At 37.8% G+C, this 23,063-nt stretch overlaps 1 protein-coding gene across 6 annotated transcripts in view; it reads left to right on the top strand.

The window, feature by feature from the left end:
• nav3 (neuron navigator 3) overlaps positions 1-23,063 on the top strand; it is a 363,919-nt gene that overhangs the window by 245,027 nt on the left and 95,829 nt on the right. For all 6 annotated transcript variants that reach the window (XM_067428267.1, XM_067428265.1, XM_067428263.1 and 3 more), the window contains 2 exons: positions 8,654-8,726; positions 16,563-16,746. In XM_067428267.1, coding sequence (XP_067284368.1) covers positions 8,654-8,726; positions 16,563-16,746 — 257 coding nt within the window. The remainder of the gene's footprint in view (positions 1-8,653; positions 8,727-16,562; positions 16,747-23,063) is intronic.

Here is a 23,063-nt window from a genome sequence, read left to right as displayed (position 1 = left end):
GGCTTTTGGTGTTGATTTAGTTATTCTGGTTAGTGAGTTAGTTCATCGAGAAGCATGAAGTTGGGTCTTGATTTATATAGAGTTAGTTATTTAAAGAGTTAGTAAGTTAGTTAATTTAGATGGTCTTGGTTAATCTAGTTTGGTTAGTGAGTTGGTTTATTAAGAGGCTGGACATTGGGTCTTGACTGAGTTGGTTTGGTTCGTGAATAACTAAGAAGTGTTCTCTAAACATAACACATTTGCATCTTATCGTTCAGATTTGTTATCTAAATTAACTGCCAAATGGGTATTTTTTTGTATTTTAAGTGGATCACCGGATACACCTGCAGTACCGGTTTTGGCCACAATCTTACATACACTTCCGTTAAGATGGATTTTTCAGATGACTTGTTTTTCTTCTATTTTGCTGTACCACTTTTTCTTTTCTTTTTTGTCTAACAGGTGGTGGTCAACTTAAATATCAGTCATTCAGTTCAACTCTCACTCGCTTTCTTTCTCTGCTTAGCCTGCTCAGAGGGGTTGAGATGTTTGTTAATGACTGAGTGCATCTTGCACACAATCATAGGAAATTTCTCACCTTGTCTTTTCGTGTGTTTAACGCCATATTAGTGACACTTGACGTTCACATTTGATTTGTGACGTGCAGTGTTTGACATTAGTGGTGACCTTTCCACTTGGGCTTGTAGACATAACAGAAATGCTTCTAATTTTTTTCTGTCAGATACGTTTACTATCACTGGACTGCGATTGTGCTTTGACCTCTGCTGTGGGAGGATCTGTTTTTGGATTGATGGATCTTCAGCTTTCTTCTTTTGACAGAAAGTCATTTTAGTAATTATAAAGATTTGAATCCGCTTAGAAATTACCTTGAGGTCGGCGGGTCCTGATGTCTTTTTCCTTCCTCAGACATGTTTTACATGCTTTCAAAATCAAATTTCCTTGTCCTATTGTAATCCTGTCTCTGAATAGATTTTCACAGTTATGAATGAAGGAAATGTTCGTTCATTATGTCGTCAACAAACATATTTGACAGACATTTTAATGGACCTCCAAATATCCGGTCTCCAGAGTGAAAAACATAGAGTCTTAGCCTCTGATTACATCTCATTGAATGCTTTTCTGTGGTTCATTCAAATTCTGCTCGGCAACAATAAGAAGCTTAGTAATACCACACAGAGAAAACTATAGAAGTAAGCCTGTGAAATCCCAGAGAAATGGTGTCTTTTAAGAAATCTACAAAGATCAAAGCATAAAACAGACTGTTAAGAGGATAACTACAGCAAAGAGGTTTCAGATGGTAACATGGAAGAACCGGATGTGTGACATAACTTAAAGATCAAATCTGTCACCCAAAACATTATTCAAAAATCCACAAGCCTGATGGCCTTAAAGGGATAGTTCACCCAAAAATGTAATTCCAAACCCACGTGACTTTCTTCCATTGAACACAAAAGGAGCAAATTAAGACTGTGCTGGTCGCTCCTTTCTATGCATTTGCAATGACGAGCTTTCAAGATTAAATTTTTTTTTATCTTTTAATCATTAAAGTAAAAGGCTATATCCTTTTGCTATAGTGCTATATCCCAAGTCATCTACAATTTAAGTCATTAAATTTGACATGTGCTCTATTGTGTTCATGAAAAACCAATTCTCTGAATTCTCAATTATTTAGTTGTTCCAGTTTTTTTTTTTTTTTTTATGAATCAAACTGATTCTGAGTAATTTCTTGAGTAATATCTCCCATTGACTCGCACAAAACAACAAACTGTGGACTTGGAAATATAGTGCCCGTGTCACAAGGACCAATTTTATGATATGTTATGGTGCTTCTGGCTATTTTTTGAAGTTTCAAGAAAGAAAATAACAGGCATTTTACCCTGTCCTAAATGGTGGATGTGCAGTATGGAATCTTGGCATTCTCAGATGTTTTGAGAGAGTAGACACTTCAAAGCACATGTTGCAGGCAGTCCATCCTGCTGGTGCCGTACCTCCACCAGGCTTGTGCAGGGCAGCGGCTGCAGCCTGATCCATTTAGTTGCTAATTAGACAGAGGATGCCACAGGAATTTAACGGCTGTCGGCATTGGCTGGCATCATCATGGCTCAGCTACGGTTGTTTGTCTCAGTGCCCACTGGGCACAGAGAATAGCATGCAGAAGTTGGCACTGAGATGGTTTTAACAAAGAAACCTGCCAAGCATTACTTTAACACTATTAGTGCAGACATGACTTATTTGTTGCTTCTGTGAATTAAAACAATTAATACAAGTTATTAATAAGTCCTGAAGAGCAAAGTGAGAAAAAAATAGCACAAGATTTTTTTCACTTGGTTTGTAATATTAATTATACACAGGCCTAATGGCAATTCTGTAGCATAATTTGTTAATAAAATTAACTAATCATAATATGTAGGGGGGAGTGGGACTAGTTGGCACACTTTTTACACTGGTACAACAAATTTGGTTACACTTTCTATAAAGTCTATACTTACAATGAATTATTGCTCAATTTATACTTATTAATAAGTTGGCATTACTATAAATATATTTATAAACAACTATACTGCATTATAAGAACTAAGTTACATTTCTATGAGTCATGCATGCTCACAATCCATTATACACTGATTGAAGTATTAATTAGTCAGTCATATGGTTCCATTAATGTATTTATAAAGATGCAGCCTGCATTGCTATAATGTTATTATATTATATTATATTTACAATGACTTTTAGTATTTTTTAAAGTATTTCAAACTTCTATAAGAATTACTATGCATACGGCTGAGGTGATATACATTTTAACCATTCATTAACCATACCATTCATGACCTCTAATGCATTGCAAACATTAGCCATTAAAGACATAATTGATAAGTAATTGGTTCAGCAAACAAGTGTCTCTGGAGTCAGTTTATATTTGATCATTTATAAATGCACATTGAAAAAGCAGATGCATGACATAAGTAATCATAATATATATATATATATATATATATATATATATATATATATATATATATATATATATATATATATATATATATATATATATATAAATGTCACTATAACTGTTCTCATAATGCAGTATATATGTCTTAATGAATCTTTATATAGAATAGTAATACTTATCAATAAATATAAATGGGGCTATAGTTGATTATGAAGTGTAGGCTTCGTAGAATTTGAAGTTTTGCATTATTGTATTAATAAACTGTTTATTTAACCTGCCATTAAACAGCTTTATCAGCAAAATGTATAAGAATAAAGAAAGTGAAAGAAATGTAAAATGTAACTTATATGGAGTGGTTGTTTAGCTTGTAACAGCTTGCCCCAAATAAAAATGTGTGAAAAATACTAAGAATACTGTTCAATTGTTTGGTTAAAATCAATATTCATTATATGGAAATGGAGGGGGAAAACTTAAAAAAACAAAAAACAAAACAAAGGTTTGTTAAAATTATTTTGGAAGGCAGAAGTCCCTTAACTCTTTCCCCGCCAGCGTTAAAAAAAAAAAGTAGCCAGCCACCGCCAGTGTATTTGACAATTTTCACCTAAATTTAATAGCCCATAGAATATTTTGTTTAATTAATATCTGAGCATGCAATATATCAAAATAAAGAGCTGACCCTCTTCATTTAAACAAACAAACAAAACAAAAAAACGTTTTATTCTAGCTTCATGCATTCCTTTTTTAATCAACACTTGAATATGGGTAGGTTTCATTTAAAAATCAACATTTTGAACTAAAAGCTGAGAAAATCAAATTTTTGTGAAAGACTGTTTCCAGATCAGATTCAGAGCGACGATCAAACGCAGATGGAGGAGATCGAGTCCATCAACACTCCTAATGCTTGCACAGTCCTGTAGCTCGTCCTGGGTCCACATTTCATTCAGTAACATTAGATAGTTTTGATTCATATGCTGTTTAATGAGGATGATCACGTTATTTTTAATATGCATATGATTACATGCGATCTCTCGTTTTACTGCGTCTTACTCGCCTGTGTTTTGATCAGTAGATTCAGGACTCATTCAGAAGATGCGCAATAGCGCCCGAAAGTGAAAACACGGAAACCCGGAAAATTCCGTTATTGGCCTGGAAGCGTTTTCTCACAAATAATGGAAATTTCTGTGTTTGGCGGGGAAAGAGTTAAATTGAAACTGATTATTATTTAAAACTATTTTAAAGACTTTTTTATAGGTTTGAACTATTAAACCTATATTTTAAACTCATTAAACGTCTGTGTGTGCGTGCGTGTGTGTGCGCGTGTGCGTGCGTGTGTTAAACTTTAAAACACACTTTAAACTGTTTGACAATGAGCTCGATTGTATTCTACTGCATAGACCTTTTTTGGGTTTGTTTTGCATTTTACTTATGGACAGCTCATCAAATTCAAGTGCATGTGGTCACTATGATCAGAGGATATTAAATGGTACAAAACGACTGCAGCTGTCTCTCGGATAAACCAAAAGTGCCTGAGAAAACTGCATTTATCTGTTCTCTTTGCTGTGAGTGGTTTTTAAGTGAAAGCCATATAATTGAGGCTCGAGACCATTTGTATTTCATGGTAGTGTTAGAGCAGCAACACTTTCCAAAGCCAGTGCTTACCCTACGGTTATCTGATATGCTTGGAGTCAATCCCTGCGCAGCTAGCTGGGCCCCTTAGCATCTGGATCCACACAGCCGGACCTGTGTGCAAACATTTACTCTGCATTATAGCCCTGTTCTGATAAGTGTTTTGTATAGATTAAACATGATCAGATTTATGATGGTTGCAGCTCGTAGAGACTGTAAACTTAAACAGCTCGCCATTGTCATTTTGAGCTAGGGATGTTAGCCGACTCGTGGTAATTTTCCATCACGTTTGCATCCTTGTCAGCCCTGAAAAGTGCTTGCTTATAAATTTCTCAATATTATTTTGTGAAAATATACCTCATCAAAACATTCTCCTCCCTAATTGCGTTTAATGACATATCTGGTGCTGGAAAATGCCAGTTTATGTCGGAAAAACAGATGATCTGACTTTCCCGGAGAGTTGTTAAAATCCCACATGGTTTGAAAAACCGCTAGGCAAGCGGCGGTACGGCATCTAAAGCTGGCTAGAGCTCTGCTCGGCATTAGCGTATAGAATCACGGTTTATGTTTGTGTACATCGCTGTAGGCCAAAAGACAGACTAAAAATAAACAGAGGGATGGGTTGATGGGACCGCTATTAAAAGGAGGATGGAATTTCCAACCGTACTTATGGGATTATATCCGTAACAGACACCAAACTTGACGATCTTCTCGCTTTTAGAACGCAAACCCCGTCCTTATGTCTGTTCGCACACGTCTGTCAATCAAGCATCCGCTCGCGCTTTTGGTGACGGAAACCAACGTTCGGTCCATTGCTGAGACATTATGAGCTATCATATATCGTAAACACTCCAGAAAAGCGTTAAATGACGCGGTTGTAATGCCAGGCTAGCGTTCAGCATTTGACCGCATTAGTGTTAAATACGTTTCATCTTCGTTGAGAATGTCTGAATCAGTTTTTGGTCAGGACTTGCTGTCGGGTGCCCATGTGCGCGGGTGCCGTCATCTTAATGAGACTGCAATGAAAGACAGTCCATCTCTGGTGCACCACACATGTTTTGCACTGTGTTGCCATTAGAAGAGGTTTATGAGAGAAGATAATCAAATGTTAAAAGCGTATTAGGCTCCTTGTGTGCGCGGCTGTGTGTGGGATGTGTGTCATATGAAAAACAGGATACTTGCCATTGGGACAGATGTAAGAAGAAACAAGATGCTGTCGATACGGATCACATTAACAATTGCTCATTCATTCGTGTTTGCGAGTGTGTGTGGGAGTTAATATCTGTGTGATCTGAGTGGATCTTTCTGGCTCCATGCTGGACGCTGTGGGGCGCTGAGGTCAGAGGATGGATAGATTGAGATGTGTGGAAGACTGTAAATCTCTGCTACACCAGGACAGCTGTGAGAATTACATTAAATGATGTTCCATTCGGCCAGAACTGAGCATTTATATAAATAATTACAGTTATTAATTTTATAGTTACAGTTATACACTCCCCCAGTTGAGTCTTCTTAGAATGTTTAACCTTGTTTCAATAGAATCCCTCTTTTTTTTTAGATAAGGACTGGCTGTACATCATCCAACCTGTTACATGCTACTTAACAAAGAAATAAATAATGTGAAAAAATATGAGTGACATTAAACTAGGTAATTAGGTGACTGAGGGAACATTATAGGGGTCATTACTACACACACATGGACACACACACGTTTGTTTTTGAGACATATGGGGACATTCCATAGGTGTAATCTTTTTTATACCATACAAACCGTATTTTCTATCCCCTGACGCTGCCCCTGCCCCTAAACCTACCCATCACAGGAAACATTCTGCATTTTTACTTTCTAAAAAAAAAAATCATCCTTGATTTATAAGCATTTTGAAAAGTGTGGACATGGCCAATGTCCTCATATTTCACCCTCTCCTTGTAATACCTATGTCATACCCATGTCATTATAGACATTTGTGTCCTCATATGTCACAAAAACATGACCCCCCCCCCCCCCCCCCCCCCACCACACACACACACACACATTGTGTTTTTGGGAATTGTGGCGTAATGGATTTTACACTATACAAACTGTATGTTCTATCCCCCAACACTGCACACACGCACACACACACACACACATACACACACACACACACACGCAATATAACTTTAACCATAGAATGCTGTGATTGACCAATTAGAAAAAAAGTGTTCCAGAGCTGTTTATTAAGGTCAGATATTGTAATAAAAATATTGTATGAATTCATTTTTAATTTTTGTTCAGTCTGCTAAATGCTAAAATTTCAACATGCTTAATGAAACACACACACACATTAGTAAGCTAACATTCATATAATAATGTGACTGGAGTCAGAAAAACATGTTCATTGTCTTATTGCCTAATATATAAATATATTTACCTGAAATATAAAGCTTTTGTAACATTATAAATGCACTGTAAAAAAATAAAATAAAATAAAAATGGTCATATCTCCAATTGAAAATTATCTAGTGACTGATCACATAAAAAATGTTCAGTTGGCCTAATTGATTTTTTGTGAATTAAATTGCATCAATTCACAGAAATTCAATTTGGCCAACTGAAATTTTTTGATGTGATCACTAGATAATTTTCAATTGGAGACCTGAATATTTTTACAGTGTGTCTATACTGTCACTTGATCATTTTAATGCATCCTTGCTGAATAAATGTATTGATTTATTTAAGTTCTTTCACAATAAATAAATAAATGAAAAATAATAATTCTTGCTGACTCAAAACTTTTGAATGGTAGTACAATGTTACAAAAACGTTGTATTTCAGATAAATGCTGCTCTTTTGAACTTTCTATTCATGAAAGAATCAAAAAAGTTTTTGACATTGATAATAACCATAAATGTTTCTTGAGCAGCAAATCATCATATTAGGCTGATGTCTGAAGGATCATGTGACACTGAAGACTGGAGTAATGATGCTCAAAATTCAGCTTTGCATCACAGGAATAAATTATATTTTAAAATATATTCAAATAGAAAACATAAATAAAAAGTTATTTTACATTTTAATAATATTTCACAATCTTAGAGCTTTTTTTATAACAAACATGCAGCATTGCTGAGCAGAAGAGACTTCTTTCAAAAACAATGATAATAGTATTAGTGGAATGGAATAGTTTCCAAACTTTTGACTGGTAGTGTATATTTACAGTATATTACACTATCATCTAAAGTGAAAACTGAGGCTTCTTTACAATACCCTTTAAAGCAGCATGAATAATATTGGAATTTGTCACTAGAGTGAGATTTCCTTGTGAGTGTGTATTATAGACCGTATTAGTGACTGTGTACAGGGGGAATCCCTCAGGGTCTCATGCACTCTATGAGCTGAGTCAACTTTCTTCGCTTCTGTCTCAAAACTCCAGCCCACAGCACAATGCATTCCACATAGTATTTCCCTTGTCGCATAATAATATAGTGCGGTCTGGCCCATTGACCAGACCCCATCTGACCCTACTCTATGACTTCTCCAGCATTCTGCCCTATACTAGTGCAAAATATGTGAGCCATGCGTATGTCTCTTTGTGTGCCCATGAGTGGCGGCGCCACGATAATACCACATTTTCAGTCGAGTGCTGTATTTTTACAGCCTGCAAAGTAGTGCCTGTTCTGTCTGTCAGCGTGTGTGTAGGTGTGACACACTGCCATCCCAGTGTCACACTCCAGGACCGAACCACAAAGGTTAGCCAGGGGTCATGACACTGTCTGACTGCCGACAATAGAGCCTTTTGTGGGAATAAGTCCGTGGACGTGTCCCCGCACAACATCGACATGCGCGCGTCAGCCTCACAGACACCAGTTGAGCTGTCATACACGCTGAAATACGCCATTGCTGAAGGCGACTTTCAGAAGAAACCATCACAGTCAAAGGCTTTGTCGAAATGAATACTGATAGGAATGTGTGAGGTTCAATAGCCGCCTCTCTGACATCACTGGTCACTCACATAAACCGTCCACATCCTCAATGCTATGACCACGTGCTGGTGAGTTTGCTGTATGGCTGATCTCTTTGTTTTTGTCTTTCAGATTGAGAATGTGGAGGCTTGTCTGAATTTCTTAGGGGCCAGAGGAGTCAGTGTTCAAGGGCTCTCTGCTGAAGGTAAGAAATGTCTTTACACATATAGGTCTGCTATTCTCATGATTGGTGGTGTTTACATCAGTATTATTGCTACATAACTGCTTATATATAGAATTAATGGCTTTTAATAACCACCAACATTAACAGACACCAAATATGAAAATTCTGCCATCATTTACTCACCCTTAAGTTGCTCCAAACCTGTATGAATTTCTTTCTTCTGCTGAACACAAACATATATTTTGAAGAATATGGGTAACCCAACAGTTGATGGAGTCCCATTGACTTACATAGTCAAAGGGGAAAATACCATGGAAGTCAACGGGGCTCATACAATGTTTGCTTACCCATATTCTTCAAAATATCTTCTTTTGTGTTCAGCAGGAAGAAAAAAAAATTATACAGGTTTAGAAAATTATGACAGAATTTTTATTTTTGGTTGAACTATCTCTTTAAGTGTTCCATTTTACATATAACACATTGCATAATTAGACCATGAAGATGATACCGATAAGGATATCTCCAATTGTGCGGCTGGTTTACATTTCTAAACCAAATTTGTATTACATGATGATACAATGTGTGAACACTCCATATATTTGCATGAAAATAGGGGCCAAGTGGTTCTCAACCATGGGCCCCACAGGATGATTTTACATAGGTTTATCTATATTAAAAATAAACAAATAAAATGCTTTAAAATCAAGATGTAAATTAAAATTTACTGAGAATTTATTTTTTTACCCCTAAAGAACTCTATTTCAATTTTTTTTTTTACTAAAATACATACATTATCAGAATGTTCTATAAATGGCAAATAAATGGGGGAGGGGGGGGTCTTTATCTATTGTCATAGAGACTTAAGGGATGAACTCTTTTTAAATGAACTTGATAACTGAATAACCACTTAGGAACACCAAAATAATCAACCAAAACACCCTAGCAACTACATACCAACACCCTGGGATAGTGGCAATGTGGAATATTTGCATTTAATTTGGTTCCGTTTACATACACAGTTAAGTGTTGCATCATTGTTATAGCTACATTGGTAGTAGAGTGTTTGAGCCCATAGAGGCTAGTTAATATTTCAATCTTATTTTTTAGATCATTAAAGGTTTTCTTAGAACGGCTGCACTTATAATCCACAAAGATCCTTGATTTTCTTTTTCGGCATAAGTAGGAGCTCAAGTGTACTGAATGCTGTGAGGAATGATATCATACACCTAAAGCAGCTTGGATACTGTATTCACTGTCCTGCTAAATTCAGCCTCATGAGTGCAAAGGGTCCATAAATATACAATGTATTGGGTTTCTCAACGCTTTCATCGCACACTCATCACACACTCTTACCCTACTACTGTTTGTGTGTGTGTGTGTGTGTGTGTGTGTGTGTGTGTGTGTGTGTGTGTGTGTGTGTGTGTGTGTGTGTGTGTGTGTGTGTGTGCGTGTGCGTGTGTTTGAATGAGTGTTTAAGTGAGTGAGTGTGAGTGAGTGAATGTGTGAGCGAGCGAGCGAGCAGTGAGTGAGTGAGTGAGTGAGTGAGTGAGTGAGTGAGTGAGTGAGTGAGTGAGTGAGTGAGTGTTTGAGTGTTTGAGTGAGTGAGTGAGCAAGCGAGCAAGTGAGTGTTTGAGGGAGTGAGCAATGAGTGAGTGAGTGAGTATTTGAGTGTTTGAGTGAGCGAGCAAGCGAGTGAGTGAGTGAGGGTTTGAGTGACTGAGTGAGTGAGTGAGCGAGGGTTTGAGTGAGTGAGTGAGTGAGTGATTGAGCGAGCAAGCAAGCGAGCGAATGAGCTAGTGAGTGAGTGAGTGTTTGAGTGAGTGAGTGAGTGACTGAGTGAGCGAGCTAGTGAGTGAGTTAGTGAGTGCGTGGGTGAGTGAGTGGGTGAGTGTTTGAGTCAGTGATTGAGTGAGCGAGCAAGCGAGTTAGTGAGTTAGTGAGTGAGTGAGCGATCAAGCGAGTGAGTGAGTGAGTGAGTGAGTGAGTGAGTGAGTGAGTGAGTGAGTGAGTGTGTGAGCGAGTGAGAGAGCGAGTGAGTGAGGGTTTGAGTGACTGAGTGAGTGAGTGAGTGAGTGAGGGTTTGACTGAGTGAGCAAGCGAGCAAGTGAGTGAGTTAGTGAGTGCGTGGGTGAGTGTTTGAGTCAGTGATTGAGTGAGCGAGCAAGCAAGTGAGTTAGTGAGTGAGTGAGTGAGTGAGTGAGTGAGTGAGTGAGTGAGTGAGTGAGTGAGTGAGTGAGTGAGCGATCAAGCGAGTGAGTGAGTGAGTGAGTGAGTGAGTGAGTGAGTGAGTGAGAGGGCGAATGAGAGAGCAAGTGAGAGAGCGAGTGAGCGAGGGAGTGAGTGAATGAGTGAGCGATTGAGCGAGTGAGTGAGTGAATGAGTGAGCGAGTGAGTGAGTGAATGAGTGAGCGAGTGAGTGAATGAGTGAGCGATTGAGCGAATGAGTGAATGAGTGAGCAAGTGAGTGAATGAGTGAGCGAGCGAGCGAGTCAGTGAGTTGTTGAGTGAGCGAGTGAGGGAGGGAGTGAGGGAGTGAGAGTGTGTGTATGTGTGTTTGAGCGAGTGCGTGTACATGTGTGTGTGTTGAGCATCTTTCCTAAAGCTGTGAGTAGTTGTCTTAATTAAATTAGCTGAGGTTTCAGAGTTTGGGTTTTGGAGGCTTGCATACGCTTGTGTTTAGTATTTTATGAGGCATGCCGACTCAAGACCTTTATAAAATAAGTTTGGTTTTTTTTGCGTTTGATGTGCTTAAGAATGTAGGAGTTTTCCAAGGAAAATAAATGTAATAATGTCTAAACCACAGACAATATGCCACACATAGCCTATAGTATTTCTATTTTCTGTCAATGTTGGTTTTATTTACTTTTGAATATACTAAAAGATTTCTCCTAGACAACAAGATTAAATTCAGAGCGGATTAAATTCCACTCCTCCTGAAGTATCCTCAGTTTATAGAATGCGTTCAGTTATGCTATTTAGTTTAATAGCACTATCCTGCAAGTCATTCCATTTTGCATGCTTATATAAGTCATAAGTGTTTAAAACATAAAATCAAAAATTATATTATTAATATTATACTACGTCTGCATTTACAGACTAATAATAACTCATTATTAGCACTTAATGTCATTCTCTGTCTGACAGCATGTTTAATGTTCTTTAAAACAAATCGCCTTTCCGAATTAAAAAAGTCATTCGTTTCATAGAATGACCCTCACCACTCTAACTGTGTACAGTTGTCACATTTGTTTCTATTTATATTTCCTTAAGGAATTTTAAGAGAAATATTTGAGACAAAGTTGAAACCTAACCTCCTTCGCTATGAAAGCGCATCCTCTGCAATAAAATGTCCTCTGGGAAAGTTTCCTCTTGACCCCTGCTGAGTGTTATCCTAGCCCTCTTTCCCCAGAGCAGTCCAATAATGATAGGTGCAAGCTATCAATATCCCTTTCCCTGCTGCAGTGGACATGACTCTCTGTTCACGGTGTGTAGGGTATCAGAACGCACAGTGGGATTCTGGTTTTAAGTGCTTTTTTTAAGTGCATGGCACTCCATGACCTCTAGGCCAAGAGCTTTGATCTCATTGGTTGTGAGGAACTGTTGAAAAGGTGCAGTTTGTTAAAGAGCAGGTTAGTCCTAAAGACTTTTCATAGGGTCAAAGGGGGCACCTTCACCGGTGACCTGACCATGAAACCCATCGTGACAAGAAACACACACGTGTATAAAGACACTGACGTCCACACTAACTCAGTGTAACAGAAGAGGCGCTTCTTCTGAGCTGTTTAATCCTTTTGCTCAAATAAAAATCCTCACAAGTCATACAAAAGAGATCAAGCATGACCTTCTGAGGTTTTCAAATTGAAAGACACTCATTAATATGTAAAATACAGGAAGCCTGTTTTCATAGAAATCACTGTTCCTAATCTCAGCTGGACTAAAGGGATAGTTCACTTAGAAAATGAAAATTCTCATCATTTATTCACCCTCGTGTCGTTGCAAACCTGTAATGACTTTCTTTCTTCTGTGAAAAACAGAAACAGAGGCCGGTTAAACTCAAAAAATGATGAAACTGCACAACAGCTTTCAATATTGATAATAATATGAATAATTTAAAAATAAATCTTAAGCACCAAATTTCTGAAAGATCATGTGACTGTGTTTACTCTATTTTGCATAAAATAAATCCAGCCTTGGTAATAAGTGACTTTAAAAAAAAAAACTTTTTGACTTTTTTGTAAAGGGACCATGTACAATTTTGTACATAAATGTTTCTATTAATAATTTTCATCTGCACTTTTGAACAGTAGTGTATCCATGTAACCAATCCATGTAATTCTGTACAAAGTATTACACATTTACTAGTAATTTGGCTTGGGAATGATGGAACGCTACTGTATACAGGGGAAGTGGTCAAGGTCACATCACTGTAAATAGATAATGTATTCACACTTCCCTGTCTTCACTTCCCCTAATAAATCCATCTGAACAGATACGCCTTTGACCTTGTGCGGCTAGCGACAGGATGAGTCCACATTTAAACTTCTGCTTAAAGTGTGTTCATTTGCATACAACTTTCACTTTCTTTTACTTTTATTGCCGATGTAAATCCTTGCTCACTGGTGTTTGTTTACATGGTTTGAGCCAGTACTGACATGAAAAAACTAAATCTGATTGGTTAATATAAAGATTACTTCTTTGAATTAGATGTAATAATCATTTATTATGATTTTATAGTATTACTAATCCCATTAACTGTTATTTTCTTTAGTGGGATATTTATGGTGACATTTTATAAGTGATGCTGAGTTCACTGGCGTTCGTGAAAATTGTACAGACTTGTAATGGCTTATCCCCTTTACATGAATAAAAAAAATATAAATTGCAGACGGCCCCAGATTATTGTTGCTCAGCATTCACTGCACGTTAAATCATCACACTCTTACTGGATCTGGACAAACTGAGTATCATTAGAAAGATTTAAGAATCCAGCTTCAATATTTGACCACTGTTTATGATAAAAGGTTGCATTTACATTAATTTCTTAATTTATGTCAGGAGTGCAAAATAATCTGTAATTGTTTTATATTTTAAAGAAATAAAATAACACAAATTCATATTCCCTCACATCTGCTCCAGTTTATTTGTGTTCACATAGATGCACTAGACAGCGTCCGTTAGGGCTCTAAGTCTAAGAATGCGCATGTTTGGGGAAATAATGATTTATTCTTGAATGTTTGCAAACTATGTCATCATACAGAATATAATTTCTATTAATTTCCCACTGAATTATGCAACCTTAAGAGCTGAAAGAGTGTGTTTCGATCGCGCTCTGTTTCTCCTGCTCCTGGTTTGCGTCAGTTATAACTCCTTGAGCGCTCATTCAGCCTAGAGCTGTCAATCACCTTAAGTGATTCCATAACTCCTGCCCTTCTGGATGATGCTACTTCCTACATTCTAGCTCCATGAAAAACAAACGCAAAGAAACATTTTTACACGTGGAGCAAGAAGCTAATTATATGGTTTGTGTGTGATTTTCATATAAATAATGGATGTTTACATTATAAATGCTACACTCTAAAAAATAAGCTGGGTTAAAAACAACCCAAATTGGTTTGAAAATGGACAAACCAAGCAAATGAGTTCTTTTAAACTCTAGTGAATTGTTTTGTTTTTAACCCAGCTGTTGGGTTAAATATGTCCCCAATGTGCTGGGTAGTTTTATTGAACTCAACTATTGTTTAAAAATGACTACTTGCCTAAAAGTAACCCAAAAGTATGTTGGAAATTAATATTTAACATGGTCATTATTAATATGTTTTATTAATATTAATTAAACAATAAACATTTATTAAATTGCTTATTAATAAATGTTAACCTTTTGATTATTATCGGTGCCTCTATTATGTGTGTGATTTTTAATTTCCACCCTATTTGGGGTTCATTTTAAGCCAGCCATATAGTAATAGTTAGGTTAAATAAAACATTTAACCTAACCTCTGGTGTTTGTCCATTTTCAACCCAACTTGGGTTGTTTTTAACCCAGCATTTTAGCAATTAGCTGCATATAAAAGGCTAACATAACATATTATATGACTAAAATCCATATTAGATCGTGATTGGAAGTTAATACAAACATTCAATGGTGGTTTAAAGTGAGTTTTGAGTGAAAGTGAAATATTAATCTTTAAATTGTGTTATGCGTGATGCTAATTGTAGCTCTGATGCATTTGCCGCACCAGGAGCTACGCAAATGTATTTGCTATAATACATTTATATAATATATATCATTCACATAAGGTCCCATTAATGTATAGTGTGATGAAAGTGGTGAGATGGACAAGCCATGCAATGCCAGATAAAGGCTAATAATGGCTATATACAAACAAAAGAATAATGAAGATTAAGTCTCATGCCTGCAGAGGTGTGAACGGTTTGTTGAGTGAGAACAACATAAGTATGAATTGAGCTGTTCTCCTCGTCAGACATTAGACAATAGACTGCAAGTAGGTGTTTACAGTACAGTAAAATATTTTATTAGCATATATTTCTTATATATCTCCATAGTAATAACAGTCTGAGTAATTCTGAGTCTTGAACTGTAAACCCTAAAGTGTTGGCTTTCTAAATATGTGTTGGTTATGTGTCTATTCAGAATGACTTATGAGCAGCAACCTTTTTATTTCGGATATGTCGTTTTTGCCCCACTTGTCAGCATAGGGGTGTGCAGTAAGGGGTTAATGTGAATCAATGTAGCCCCCTAGCTAAAGCCTTTGCCAACATCTAAAAGCTATCCATATGCTTTTGCACAAAGCAGCTGTGAAGAAAAAGACTAATTCCCTCCATTAATGCAAACATACAAAATGTATTTACAAATTAGCATTCATTTTTGCACCTTTCATTTTCCGCATTGACCTGAAGTGCAAAGACACCAGTGCCAAATTTCTGTCGCCTGACCCAGAAAGTATGTTCAATGGAAACATACCATCTGAGTGCTTTATTATGTAGAATACAAATTACAGCTCTGCGCGCTCCCAAATTGAACCGGGGGGAGATTAATAACCCCAAACATCGCTGACGGGCAGAACAAACAGGCGGGCTGTCAGAAATAAACCAGATTCTTCTCTTTAGCGCTGCCTCAGCACTGCCATCCTTCAGTGGCTTTCAGCATCAGCCATTAGCAGTGTGTGACTATGAATGAAGGCCATTTCATAAATGGGCACAAGAGAGTAAAGCGTCGCTGGCAGGCGGAGCGCAGACAATCGATGCCTTTGCCTTCATCTTCAGTCCTTTATCGCTGTGATCAGAGCAACGCTATGTTGGCACTTGTTCAAACTCACAACCTCAATTTCGAAAAAGTTTGAAAAGCTTTCCCCGCTGCACACCTCACAGCGCTCATGTGCATAGGATAATAGCATTAGGGCTTCTAAGCTCCATCCAGCACTTCAAAGTTTTGCTTGAATCAGCATCTCCTTAAAAAAAGGTCTCAATTTAAAGTCAGAACCAATTGTTACAGTGACTGTTTACAACTAATTTATGATGTGCAAGACTCCAGACAGTCAAATGACAATGCTAAACTTGGATCCTCCAGACAGTTGCATATTGTCATACTGTGTATAACTTCCTCATTTAGAGAACAGAACTGATCTCCCCCAGGTTCTCAACTGATTGTAAACCCAACTTGAACTTCCTTATAATGAGGCTAGTTACCATGTGACTTAACGGCCGTTTCTTCTGACTTGATCCTGTACTAAAAACTTGATGCATTTAAGGTTTGGCATATCAGTGTAATGCAGTCGTTCGCAGGATTAAAGAGCTCTTCCTGTGGTACTTTCTAAATCTGGTGTGTTTGATCTTCAGAGGTGTGTAATGGGAATCTGAAGAGCATCCTGGGTTTGTTCTTCATCCTGTCCCGCTACAAGCAGCAACAACAGCACCAGCAGCAGTACCTGCAGTCGTTAGTGGAGCTTCAACAGCACGTCACGCATCAGACCACAGGGACGGCGCCAGCGAGCCAGCACAAAACACAAGACATGCAGTCCAGGTAGGACACGTCTAATGATACCTGTGGCTGTCTCTGCTCGATTTGCACCTTTAGTCATGAATTGTATGGCTAAATAAATAATATTTTCCTTTGTAGAATTCTATGTTCATAGACCTCGGCAATATAAATGTCACAAGCCATGTTTTCCGGAGCTTATTCTGGAGATGTTTTGGAAAGAATTTTCTGTTTTCTCAATTGAAAAAACAACATAAAGTTACGAAAAATTTACAAAAACAGCTCACTGTTGTTCACATAAAATTAAATATGGAAACAAAAACTGTGTTAGATTGCTTGTCCTTCTGACATTGTTATAATCATTTATAAATATTACATATATTATTTGTATTATTATTATTTTATAAGTAAATTAATATAATATCATATAATATGATTCATAACATTTTGACCACTGACAGCTGAAGTGAATAACACTGATAATCTATTCATAACGGCACCTGTTAGTGGGTGGGATATACAGTATTAGGCAGCAAGTGAACATTTTGTCCTCAATGATGATGTGTTAAAAGCAGGAAAAATGGGCAAGTGTAAGGATTAGTGAGTTTGACAAGGGACAAACTGTGGTGGTCCAAGGAAGGAACAGTGGTGAATTAGCGACAGGGTCGTGGGCGGCCAAGGCTCATTGATGCACGTGGGGAGTGAAGACTGGCCCGTGTGGTCCGATCAAACAGACTTCTCTAGCTCAAACTGCTCAAGAAGTTAATGCTGGTTCTGATAGAAAGGTGTCAGACACAGTGCATCACAGTTTGTTGCATATGAGGCTACATAACTGCAGACAAGTCAAGGTGTCCATGCTGAAACCTGTCCACCACCGAAAGCTCCAACAGTGGGCATGTGAGCATCAGAACTGGACTACGGAGCAATGGAAGAAGGTGACCTGGTCTGATGAATCACGTTTCCTTTTTTACATCCCGTGGATGGCCGGGTGCGTGTGCTTCGCTTACCTGAGGAACACATGGCCCCAGGTTGCACTATGGGAAGACGGCAAATCTGATCCATGGAGGCCCCACCTCACAACTTACTGAAAGGATCTGCTGCTAACATCTTGGTGCCAGATATCACTGCACACCTTCAGGGGTCTAGTGGAGACCATACCTCTACATGTCAGGGCTGTTATGACAGCAAAAGGGGATGCCACAATTTTCAATATAATATTGAACTGTTCGGTACGGCATTCAAGGTTCAATTGTAACGCTTGTAAATTGAGGGGGGTTTTTTTTCCGGTTTTGCATTTAATTATTTTATTTCTCTCCATTTAAAATATTTCTCTTATTTTATTTCAGCTCTGTTTGAGTGTGCATGTGAGTCTACACGCTGATATGAGCAAATATCCAATCATAAGCACTAAAGTTAGGGGGTGTTTAGCCACGCTTGAAATGCTGGAGTTATACTCACGGAACACTTTAGTTATTCACAATCACGAAAGTTCGTTATTTGCATGCATTTTAAAGCCTTTCCGGTTAAACATTCCATTCGCATATATATAAACACAGTTGGTTACGTCTAAAGTGAAAGTAAAATCGTGTGTGTCTTTATATGAGATGTGAGCAGGTCTTAAATTGACAGCAGTGCAGCCTAGTGAACGCTTGTCCTTAAAGGGACAGTTCACCTGTAAAATTATGTTAATAAAACAACAAAAGGAAAAGAGAAAATCACTCACTGCTCTTGGATAATAATTAAAAAAAAAAACTTGAATACAGCATACGCTAATCAATGTATATTGTATAATGAAGACTATGTAGTTTTAATTTTAGCCTACATTTATTCATTCAATTTCATACTTAAATGCTACTGTACATCTCTGAGCTGCCACTCTTAATCTATTTATATATTTATTTTATATTATACAATACACTAGGAATGTGTACAAGGTTTTTTTAAGTGAAGTTTTAAGTTTAAGTAAGGTTTTTTTTAATTATTTTTAGTAAAATAAGTATTGCAATAAAAACATTTTCTCCTTAGCCTCTTCCTGTCGCCTAAGAAGAGAATCGCAAAAAACTAAACCGAACCGAAAACCGTGGTTAAAAACCGATGTGTATATATATATATATATATATATATATATATATATATATATATATATATATATATATATATATATATATATATATATATATATATATATAGTGTGTGTGTGTGTGCGTGTGTTGGTAAAAAAGGAAGGCCATGACTATGATGTAAATAGATGAGTAATCTAAGCAGCTACAGAGAGGAGATGCCACACATAAGTGGCGTTACACAGCCTAGCTCACATTACCTGGCCCAGAATGCATTTGTGTGTGTGTGTGTGTGGGACAGGCAAAAAAACACGAGTGTGCGTTTTCTAGTGCTGAGTTCTCTATGCTGTCAGCATTCAAAAGTGCAAAAAAAAAGAGGGAGAGAGAGAGGAAGAGAGTGAGAGAAAGACAACAGCTGCCCCTCATTCTTGTGCAGGGCCTGTGGGATCTCTCTCAACTCAGATCCAGCAGTGACAGGTGTTCAGAGGGCCTTGGACTGCCAGCCTGAAACACACACACACACACACACACACACACACACACACACACACACACACACAGAGAGAGACAGCTTTAGCATTCCACACACAACAAATGACATCAGTGAGCAGAATTGAGCCAGGAGGGCTGTAGATTGGCCGCACTCCTCGAGGATGTTGTAAACGCAGTCTCCTCAGATAACTATCACAGTTTTGTCCAGACAGTTGGGTAAAAAGGAAGCTATTGTATTGCGTTTAGGAAATGTTTCTTCTAACATTTACTGGCTTCAGGTTACAGGTGTTAAAGTGGGTGACTGGCTGATTAGCTTTGTGTGAGTGTATCAGTCACAGGGGTCTAGGCGATTCATCAACGCTGATCTTTGGCCAACAGCACAGAAACACTTAACTATACTCCTGGGGTTTCGTAAAGCATTTTGGCTTACTGGCAGAAGCGTATCACATACTCAATGAATAAACTCATTCCCCCGGTTTCACAGACGAGGCTTAAGCCTAGTCCCAGACTAAAATGCACGTTTGAACTGAAAGCAACTTGCACTGGCAGATCTTAAAATATGCCACTGTTTTGTCTCAAGATGTACACCAGTAAGTTTTTCTTTTTTTATAAAGCACATTTATAAAAGCTACTTAAATGCTCTAACTGAACTAAGAACTAGACTAAGGCCTAATCCTGGCTTAGTCTAAGCCCTTTCTGTGAAACCAGGCCATTATATTTAATCCATTTGTGATGCTTTTTTTTTTTCCAAAGGGGAATTAATAGTTAAAATGGTCTTCCATACACTGTCCAAGTTGCTGGTGCTAAATATTTTTTCTGTTCATGCTTAAAATTGTGACATAAGACAATCCAATAATAAGGCGGTCAGAAGATAACATAGCAAAATAACATATAACATAACAAAAATTACCATCTCTCATTGAAGAATAATGACCAGGTGTCAATACTCTTTTCTTTGAAAATCACTGTCAGTTTAAACTCATAAAATCCCAATTTAAAGGTGCTTTGTAGGATATTTGCAGTAAAATATCCATAAACCACCAGGCCAGTATTATATATTGTTTTCAGTTGAGTTCTTACAATATCCCAATAGTTTCCAACTATTTGTAAATTGTGAGAAATTGCTATTTTAACCAAGGAGCCGGGACGTCTGAGCATAGCGTCTGAGGGAGTCGCCTGTCAATTGCGTCATATCTGCGTTACTCTTGCTTTCTGGTTTTATTCTGCAGAAGCACTTTACTCTTAGCAGTGTGAACAAGTGTCAAAGCAACCGTTGAGCGAACACACAGAATAACATTATATCATAACTTTCAACACAGTCAAATGTATCTAATATGATAAACAGAGCTACGTTACCTCCTACTCTTTACCGGAGAAGCGGAAATGGCGCCTGCAGCTGTATACCTGTAGTCCCGCTGCTCGCGGAAGTTACATAGTGTAGCTTTAAGGTTTGTGGCTTTTATTCAATGTTTATTATTATTATTATTATTATTATTATTATTATTATTATGCTTTGTGGGCATCTATACTCTATTTTATAGTGTATTGCTAAAAATTGACAACATTATCTTTTAGCTATGTATCTAAAATACTAATAACTCATCTTGCACTCAGGGGCCTTCCTGAATTTTTGTCCAATTGAATGTTCTTTAAAATAAGTATGACCCTCCTCCTAACCGTGCTATGCTCTAGCAAAAACATCACGGTTCCCAGCTGTGATGTAAACTAAAGACATACATCAGCGGAGGAAAGAAAACTGCAATGAGACTGCTGCGTATATTGCTAATACCTGTACACAGATTTGCATACAGTAACTTTTATCACTTGTTACTAGTGAGGACATTGTATAAGATGCTGTTGCCTTTGCTAACAGCATCTTAAAAGAGAAATAAAAAGAGAAATTCACATTTACCACTTTTGACACCAAGTCAGCTGGATATCTGTTTAGTTTTAAAGATCTAAATACCATAATACAACACTGTCTGAGATCCCTGGGAATGAGGGGGAGCTTTTTATAATGCACTCTGGCTAGTTTTACCCACAGGCGCTGCTCCCATTTACAGTTTTAGAGATCCAGGCTTTCTATAGCCAACACCTGCTGGAGTGACGGTCAGAGAGAGAGAGAGGGAGAGAGCAAGAGAGAGAGAGAGAGGGGGGATAACTGGACATTGCGGTGCCTTTAGGTCTGGGGAAGATATGGGGGGTGAAGTGTCATCCCTCCCTCTCAACGCACCATGTCCCGAGGTGAACAGCTCGACTCGGTTGTCTCATGCTCACGATTGCCTGCCCCCAGCTCACGGGACAGGAAGAGCCGACTGTCCTATGGGAGAAAGTCTGACAGCAATAGGTACAGTAGTATTGGTCGTGTTACGTATCTGGGTTGCATAGGTGCTTGGACTGGAAGCCACATGGTTGTTGTTAACATTTTGGTAGTTTATGATGCAGATATTTTGGTCTGTGCTTTTCAGTGTATTCAGGCTAGTGTGTCCCTCTAGATTTAGTAATTATTCTGGGTCTACAGTGTGACATTTTATATTTAGGTGTTTAGTTCCTTTTTTGGAAGTTGTCTGTTCTGCTTTCAAAATGAGATGTTTCTCTCTCGGGAGGTGAGTTTAAACCCATTTTACAGGTTGTTGCACTTCTATCAGTTTTAAAACTTTTCTCTGTGTGGATCATTCCTTGCTTTCTGTCTTTTGCTGTTGGAAGTCATCTAGAATTATTTCATTAGAACTTGTGAAGTACTGCTAATTAAGAGGTTTTGATTTTAAAGTAGTTTGTGATAGGATTGTCAAAAATATTCACTAAAACATTACATAACACATCTGAAACTTAATCTGAAATAATAATGAAATGCACTATCTATTAAAATGCACTGGAGATATTGAGTAGCTTGTTACAGCACAAATGTTACATCTGCAATGGTTCTACAGTGTGTTTACATACATTTCTACACTCAATTTAATAGTTTTGATGTATAATTTATGCTTTCGTAATGCTTCTTTTGTGGTGATACGACAGTGGTCTTGGCACTTATTGGAGTGGATGTATTGTAGCAACACAAAAAGTGGTCACCATTGCTTATATGACTGAACAAAAAGCTTTCCATATGCATCCGTATTGTATGCTTTTAATTTGAGTAGGTAGGCTAATCTTGACATGTATTGATTCCCATTAGAGAAACTGTAGTGAGTGGTTTTGTAATCCTAACTAAACCTATTTTTTTTAGATTCAATTTAAGATTTTCTGAACAGTGACCTTGACAGAGTTGGTATTTGTTTCATTTCTCACTGTGAAGTGTGTCTAAATGGCCCACGGCAACAGATTTATCCTTGAGAGACTGTCATACTTTTAGAAGTGAAGGAAAACTAAAGAAAAGAAAGTTGTAGAGCAAAGACTCTTTTTTTTCCCCAACCATCCTGTGCCTGTTGAGCTGGAGAAGAAACGATGGGCCTCATTAATCATGTGGACATGATCACATTCTCAAGAGAGAGAGTGAATGAAAGAGTGAAAGACAGTGTTAGTGTCTCGCTGGAGCTGTCTTTGGTTACAATGCTTGTTAACCTGCTGTCTTGCCTCCTTCTTTCACTGTCTTCCTCTCGTTCTCTCAGTCTGGTGAAGTCTTTGTTTCTCCTCAGGGTTTTACCTGAGGGAGTCTGTAATTTTAAGCCAACTCCTTGTCACGCACTCGCCGTAGAAGCTTGTTAAAGTGAAACATTCATGGTGGTCATAATGATCTCCTTCTTAGCAGATACACCCACCTCCTCAGTCCCTATTTGGCATTTGGAAGAAAGGACCAGAAATTCAGCTTTT

Source organism: Pseudorasbora parva, chromosome 20 (assembly GCF_024679245.1).
Source record: "Pseudorasbora parva isolate DD20220531a chromosome 20, ASM2467924v1, whole genome shotgun sequence".
Taxonomy (NCBI): domain Eukaryota; kingdom Metazoa; phylum Chordata; class Actinopteri; order Cypriniformes; family Gobionidae; genus Pseudorasbora; species Pseudorasbora parva.
Note: the sequence above shows the minus strand (reverse complement) of the source record. Positions and strands in the feature narration are given on the sequence as shown.